Here is a 7,683-nt window from a genome sequence, read left to right as displayed (position 1 = left end):
TAGTATTGTTTGTATTGGATTTACAAACAAAAACAAAAAACATTTGTTTTCATTGATTGACTGAATGAAACACATAATAACAATGTAATGACTGGTCACAGATAGACCCGCGACCCGCACGAGATGTTTACCGATTTTACCGAAGTTGTTGGTCACCGCCGMCGCCGCCGCTAATGATGATGACTCTGTACGCCATCGACAGCTGTGTATCGCCGGTAACCGCATCGGCGCCATCGGTTGCCACACTGACCACTACTACTACGTCGACTGTATCGCCGTCACCGTCAACACAGTCATCGGTAACCTCTGCCGCAACCGTTACCGCTGTCCGCTGGGATTATTTGCCCGGCAATGTCTACGAGTTGATCTTCTCGCACGTTCCCCAACGGGATCTATTGTCCTGTATGTTGGTCTGCCGTAAATGGTATCAAACCATACGTGACGATCGGTCGGATGTCTGGCGGGTTCACTGTCTGAACAAACTATCCAAACAGATACTGAAAAGCGATGTTTTATCATCGCTGTCATCATATAAGGCCAAACTGCGGGCCTATTTCTATGCCTGGGATTCAAACGACTGTTCGCGTAATGTCTATATCAAACCAAACGGTTTTACACTTCACCGAAATCCTGTCGCCCAGAGTATGTATTGTCCACTACTGTAGTTGTTTAGGTGTTGTGGTCATCAAATTGTAGTGACAATTATGTATTTATTGATTTTTGTTGTTGTTGTTGTTGTCTTATAGGTACCGATGCGGCCAAAGGCAAAGCCGGTTTTCTGGTTGGCCGACACAGTTGGGAGGTCTGGTGGGAGGGACCGCTCGGGGTATGTATCGTATACTTAAACATTTACTTTCCCCCCCCCACTACTCCCGAATCAATAGTCAACCGTTTAATTTTCTCCGCGAATACAGACAGTGGCCGTCGTAGGCATTGCCACCAAAGACGCTCCCGTCCAGAGTGCCGGCTATGTGGCACTGTTGGGCTCCAATGCGGACAGTTGGGGCTGGAATCTTGTCGACAACAATCTCATACACAACGGCGACTGTCACGGCAACTATCCGTTGCTGAACAATGCGCCCAAATATCAAACTGGCGAACGACTTCGGGTGATACTCGACTGCGACGATTCGACACTGTCTTTTGAACGCAACTACGAGTTTCTTGGTGTCGCCTTTCGCGGACTGCCCAACAAACCGCTCTATCCGTCGGTAAGTGCTGTCTACGGCAATACCGAAGTATCAATGGTTTATCTCGGCTATCCCTACGACGGTTAGCACATACAATACACACACACACACCTCAAAACCTAGTCATACACATCTAAGCACCGGTAGTTACTAAAAATTTTATAGTACTCTCTGGGTCTCTATAGATTTTACCGGTAATATTCAATTTGATTGAATTGACAATTTCTATACCACTATCTTTATTGTACATTATTTGGTAATATAATTATCAGTATAATACAGTATAAAACAATTTTGTTGTAATACTCTTTTGCATTATATTTACGGTAACATAATTAGCATCTCATAACTTACCGGTAATTATATAATAATTAATATACGGTAATTATTTTATGTTATATTTGTGATTTTTTAATTTATTTAATATCCTATATTTATGTAATATGGGATAATTGTTTAATTAATTTATTTAATGTTTTATTTATTTATTTTAATGTAACGTCTAGTCATTGATTTATAAGTCATTTATATAAGATATACTCTATGTTATACTTACGGTACAATTGATTTTTTATTTGTGATACTCATTAAAATAAACCGGTAATTGAAATTTTTTTTTGGATAAAATGTCTGAAATAAATTTTAATAATTTATAAATAATAAATTGATAATTTTATTTGAATTAACTTTGTATGATTATTTTTGAAAATTTTATCCTAAAATTATATTTTATTACAGGAATCGATAATTATAAGATATTTACATTTAAAAACAAATAATTATTTTTAAAAAATATTTATCTGCAGGTAATTAAAATTGTTTTTTTAAACTAAATATTATAACTTTGTTAGTTAGTGTATTAATAATTACTGATAATTTAAATAATTGATACTACGGTACATGACTACAGGTATTAAACATATATTTTATTTCTCTTATTTAAAAAAAAAATTAAAATAATAATTATTTTAGATATAATAATTCAATAGATGTAATATATTGCATAGAGAAATAATCAATTAGTTAATTAATGAATTTATTAATGAATATTAATATTTTACAATTTATAAACTTATAGTGAGTGGTAATATAGTGTTATATATACTGTATACTGTATAACAAGTCATTTAATTGATATATAAATTATTATTATAATATTGAATCTATTATTGACAGATTTTTTTTTTAACAATTTGTTAATAATAATAATAATACCGTAAATAATAATAACCGTATATATAATGTTTTTTTTGTTAATAATACAGATTATATACTAAGCATAAACATTTAATAGTTATTAATTGGGTTAATACAGGAAACAATAATAATAATAATAATAACAATTAAATATATAAATAGTTAATAATTTTAATTAATTAATATTTTGTGTTTATATAATGAGGTAAACTATTGTTTATACCGGTAAGTCGGAAAATAACGGCCAGTTACCGATAGGTATCTCTAATAGTTCCAACAACAACAACGATATTACCGGTAATTTTATAGACTATTTTCTAGACAATTATGTCGATTCTTTGATGAGATGAATGGCCAACAAGTAGTCCGTCGGCGGCATTGTTGTTGTTGTTGTTTCGATTCTTCGACGGTCTACTTCGTCCTCGCTTTTTATGGCAGGCCTCGTGTCTGGTAAGCATATCTTTGCGTTTGAACTTGAGTTCGCAACCTTTGACACTACACTCGTACGGCCGGACATCCGAATGGCGAACCATATGCTGAGTCAGATGATGTTTGGTACGGGTTTTGTAATCGCAATACTGGCACTCGAAGGCCAGTATCTTATGTTTTTGGGACATATGATAGAGTAGGGACAGTCGGGCAAAGAACGTATCGGTACAGACATTACAGGCAAACGGTTTCAACTTTTTGTGCTGTTTGTTCATATGCTTCTCCAGTTCCCTTTCGTGATTAAACCATTGATTCGGTACACATTCGTCGCATTTGAACTCAGGAATAATGTCACGATTGTTGTCGCCGCCAAACAAACCATTATTTGTGCCGACATTTATCAATCTTCGGGTTGTCGTAGTATTGCTTGACCTACGTATGGCTACCTTCTTTGGTGGCCTATCTCTTAGCCGACGCATACCTGATCCCAAATCAAATGAGAGGATAATTTAAATCATTTATATTTTTTATTAAACCATTCATACCATAATTTTCGCCGCAACTATTCCTGTTGTTTTGGTCGAGACTCGACACAAGATTCAATTGACTAAGAAATGCGCTACGATTTTCTGGTATACGTTCACCGCTGGTCGGATCGTAACCACTGCTACCGCCGGCCCCGACACCTGTAGTGTGCGCCGGGAATGGCATATTCTGGTGGTGTTGTTGTTGTTGGTGGTGGTGATGATTATGATGATGATGTTGATTATGATAGGCATCGATGACGGCCACTGTTGCACTATTAGCGTACAGTGTCTCGGATTTGTCTTCGTTAGAGTCTTCGGTTTTGATGTCGCAGACAAAGTGATTCTGAATCAAATGTATGGATAATAGTTCTTCGCTGTCCAGCATCTGATGACACTCCTGGCAGACACACGGCTGATGAACACTTGTCTTGTGGACAGCTGTGCGGTGAACGTCCAGATCGACCACCGAATCGAACTGTTGCTGACAGTCCACACAGGTTACCATTGATGCCGCCGCCGCCGTTGTCGTCTGTCGGGTGACCGGATCGGTGGCCATAAGACCAACTGTGGTGTTGTGCGGTTGTTTGCCGCCGCCGCCACCACCACTCGTGTTACACAATATATCTGGTTATAAATTGGTTATTAAAATGTCACAAAAATACACTCATCTAATCATATCTTACCACCGAATGTATGATCAGATCCTCCTCCTCCTCCTCCTCCACCGCCGCTGTGTTGGTCACTGCCGCCGCCGCCATCGTCGGCAAGTTTTCGTGTCCTCAGACACTTATATTCGTTGTTCAATTGGTTCAACTTTTCCCAGATTTCTTGATTGGGATTACAGTGGCAGCTGTTGATCAATATTAGCGAATAGTTACGAATGGCGTCCAATAGTTGATTCAGTTGTTGCTCCAGACATAGGTCATCGTACAGACGGCTGTTTTCTAGTCTCAACTCCGATAGCATATCGTTGTTGATGTTGTTATTGACCACCGATGATGATGATGATGACGATGACGACGTCGATGTTGATGATTGCTGGCCAGCCACGACTGTAGCCACGGTAGCGGTCATTAACGCCTGTTTTGTGTGTGTGTGGCCACTATAGTGGACACCCGATACTATGTGTTGGAGTAGTAGTGATTGATTGATTACAATCACTGTATATCTTATATCATATACTGTTTAATACTAACTAATCAATTGATTAGTTGACAACACAATAGACTCTAATGTAATGATTGAATGTTTTATTTTTTTTTTATGAATGATTGAATTGAATGCTATGAATGCCTACTATTGTATAATACAGTTTGATATGTATTACTCGTTATGTATGTCTATGTATTAATATTATAGTGTAGTGTAAACACAATGCATAACATAAACTATGTTTTGTTTTGTTGTTGGTATTAACTGTACTGCTATTTCACTGCTATTTTTTTTGGTGAATATTTAAATATAAATTATTTAATATCATATATAAAGTTTTTATTTTAATATAATAATAATTTGTAACTATTGTCACAAAATAAATGAATAATTTAATTGATTTATTTATTAATTTATTTGATTTAATAAACAAATTTAATATGCATTGATTTTTTGCAATATAATTAAAAAAGTAGTCAAAAAAAATTATTTATTTATTTATGACAAAAAAAATTTGTTACAATATTTTTGTTGTTTAATAATATTTGTTGTAATTTCTACTATTTAGTAGTACTGTAGTAGTAGTTAGTTAAAAATTTTTATTAAAATTAATAATAATAATAGCAAGAAATACATCCATGCAATTAAAACTTATTATTTTATATTTATCCTTAAACTAATAATTTTGTAACTAAAATGTTTTTTTTAAATTTATTTTATTGGTTAACAAACAATTAATAATTTTTAGTTAATTTTATTTAAGATACTACTAAAATTTATTACTAAAATTTATTAAAATAATGAATATTAATATATATATATATATATATTTCTAGAAAGAGAGAGAGAGAGAGAGAGAGAGAGAGAGAGAGAGAGAGAGAGAGAGAGAGAGAGAGAGAGAGAGAGAGAGAGAGAGAGAGAGAGAGAGAGAGAGAGAGGGAGTAACTATTTTTGTGTTATTTTCATAACTTAGAGAATATATATTTATTTATTCATTCATTTTTATACTGTATTTAATAACTACAATAATATTGTATATTAAAAATACTATAAATAAAAAGTTTAATTATTTTATCTAAATAATGCAAATAAGGTTTTTAAATAAAATTTATTAATGAATCGATAACTGGAAAATTTTGTGTTAAACAAATAGTTTGCAAATAATAATTGTAATTATTATTCAATCATTTATTTATTTAGTAATTAATTTATTACTAATTATTAATTATATTTAGTTAAACTAATAATTTTTATGACTAAATTGTTTTAATTTAATTTATTTTTTTTTTGTTAATAAACAGTTTAATAATTAGTTTGCAAACAAATATTTATTGAATTTTTTTTTATTTGAGATAATCAGATGACATAAATTTTTTCAACACTTCTTGTGGTGCATCCGATGCAACCATCATCTGGTGAACGGTTTCATTGGCCAATCGTTGTGTGTCTTGTTTGGCAAATTGGGTGATAGACAGCAAATCATTGAACAGAAACGACATATCGATGATGTCGTCGTCCAACCGATCGTTTAGTATTTGTTTGAGTTCTTCGCTGAGTTCGCCCAGTCTTTCGATTTTTGCGAACACAAAGTCTGTGAGTTTGAGTTGAATTTTGTCGTCTTGTTTGCCAAATATCAGTACATTTGAAGCCTTGATGTGTCCGTGACTGATGCGCTTCCTCTGCAAATAGTCCAGTGTTTCTGAAAGACTTTTGAACCACTGTTTGGTCACTAATTCGTCGATCATTTCCTTTAGTTTTCGTTTTCTTTTCATAAACGTCTGAAGATTTCCGTCGGAGAGTTGCATAAATAGAAGCCACAGATTCTTGTTGTCCATTGCAATGGCAAAGTACAGTTTGACCACTCCTTTGTGATCGATAGCCATCAATGCGTTTATGTCTCTGTCGACGGCGTCCATGACGTCTGTTACCTGTAATTTCTTACGCAAAACAATGTCAACATATTTGATGGCAAATCTTTGGCTTTTATTCGGCGGGTTTTTCATCTGACAGACATTGCACTCAAACTTAGTGTTAAACACTTTGTAGTCAAACTTTGAGCCAAACTCTCCCTCATATATAGCGCCGTACTGTCCCTTACGGATGACTTTACCGATATTGACGTCAAACTTTGCAAACAATTTTTTAGTCGACTCCGACATTGGCGTCGGATTTGATGACTCGGCGTTCAGGCTTTCATTGCTGGGACTGTTGCCCTTTGACATCACTGGTATCAATGGATCTGATATCAAACACACACAGACAAAGATACACAACTTATCAATCAATTGATGAATATTTGGTACGAGTTATTCAAAATTTTATTACTAAAAATTTCGCGCAACAATACAATTATAATTATTTTATTTTTTTAATTAATACAACAAATGTTTTTTCGAGAGAAAGAGAGAGAGAGAGATATGCGAGACATCGATACTATTGTTGTGTTTCGTATAAAAAGCAAAAGTTTCAGTTGAATTGAAAATCATTTTTTTTTTGTTTTATTTCTTATTAACAAAATTCTCAAATCAACTGAAAATAAAATATGAAAACCATTGCTATCGATGTCGAGTCTGAAGAGAAGAAGACACTTCCGTCTGGAGGCTCAGGAGGAGAGGTAGTCGAGACCAGACGTCGCAGAAGGCATTCGGGAGGCGGAAGACGCAGAAGGCGTTCCCGATCCAAAAGAGGCCGATCGCGATCTGGTGGCCGAAAGGGTGGTCACCGTCGCAGACGAAGAAGAAGCCGAAAACACAGCGAAGACAGTGAATGAAGAGAGAAGAAGAAGACGAAGTGTGTCTCAGATTTCAATTCAAAGATTCAATGAAATAGATTTTTGTCAAAATTTTTTCTATTATTTATATTTCAAATAAAATGCTATAAAAAATTAAATTCAATTTTTTATTTAATTTCGTTACCAAATGTTAAAACAAAATATTTTTTAGTAAATTTTGTCTCAAATTATCTTAAGAAGTGGTAACTCAAGAGGTTTAACCGTTAATTTCTTATGAAAAAAACCGTTAATTATCATAGATTTGATTAAATTCGTTGTGAATTTAAATTTAAATTTGAAAATCTCGTGAAAATAAAAATAAATTTTAATTAAAATTCGCGTAATTTTAATCTTAAAAACTTTGTTTTAAAATCGTGACAACAATTAATAGTCTAACAAATAATTCAAATTTATATTC

At 33.9% G+C, this 7,683-nt stretch overlaps 2 protein-coding genes across 2 annotated transcripts; one reads left to right on the top strand and one right to left on the bottom strand.

Moving 5' to 3' along the window:
• On the top strand, nucleotides 1–1,514 carry LOC128954848 (F-box/SPRY domain-containing protein 1-like). The gene is made up of 3 exons (XM_054300450.1): nucleotides 1–642; nucleotides 747–826; nucleotides 915–1,514. Exons 1-3 carry the CDS (start codon nucleotides 174–176, stop codon nucleotides 1,275–1,277), a joined length of 912 nt encoding a protein of 303 aa, XP_054156425.1. The 5' UTR covers nucleotides 1–173; the 3' UTR covers nucleotides 1,278–1,514.
• Nucleotides 1,515–2,533: 1,019 nt separating this feature from the next.
• Nucleotides 2,534–4,637, bottom strand: LOC128954838 (zinc finger protein 39-like). Its single transcript, XM_054300441.1, has 3 exons — nucleotides 4,027–4,637; nucleotides 3,362–3,967; nucleotides 2,534–3,297 (listed from the first exon to the last, which is right to left on the bottom strand). Exons 1-3 carry the CDS (start codon nucleotides 4,415–4,417, stop codon nucleotides 2,705–2,707), a joined length of 1,590 nt encoding a protein of 529 aa, XP_054156416.1. The 5' UTR covers nucleotides 4,418–4,637; the 3' UTR covers nucleotides 2,534–2,704.
• Between the last annotated feature and the right edge of the window lie 3,046 nt (nucleotides 4,638–7,683).

Source organism: Oppia nitens, unplaced genomic scaffold (genome assembly GCF_028296485.1).
Source record: "Oppia nitens isolate AA-2021 unplaced genomic scaffold, nextdenovo-longstitch-racon4-pilon3 scaffold29_pilon_pilon_pilon, whole genome shotgun sequence".
NCBI classification, from domain to species: Eukaryota; Metazoa; Arthropoda; class Arachnida; order Sarcoptiformes; family Oppiidae; genus Oppia; species Oppia nitens.
This window is presented reverse-complemented; position numbering and strand designations above follow the sequence as displayed.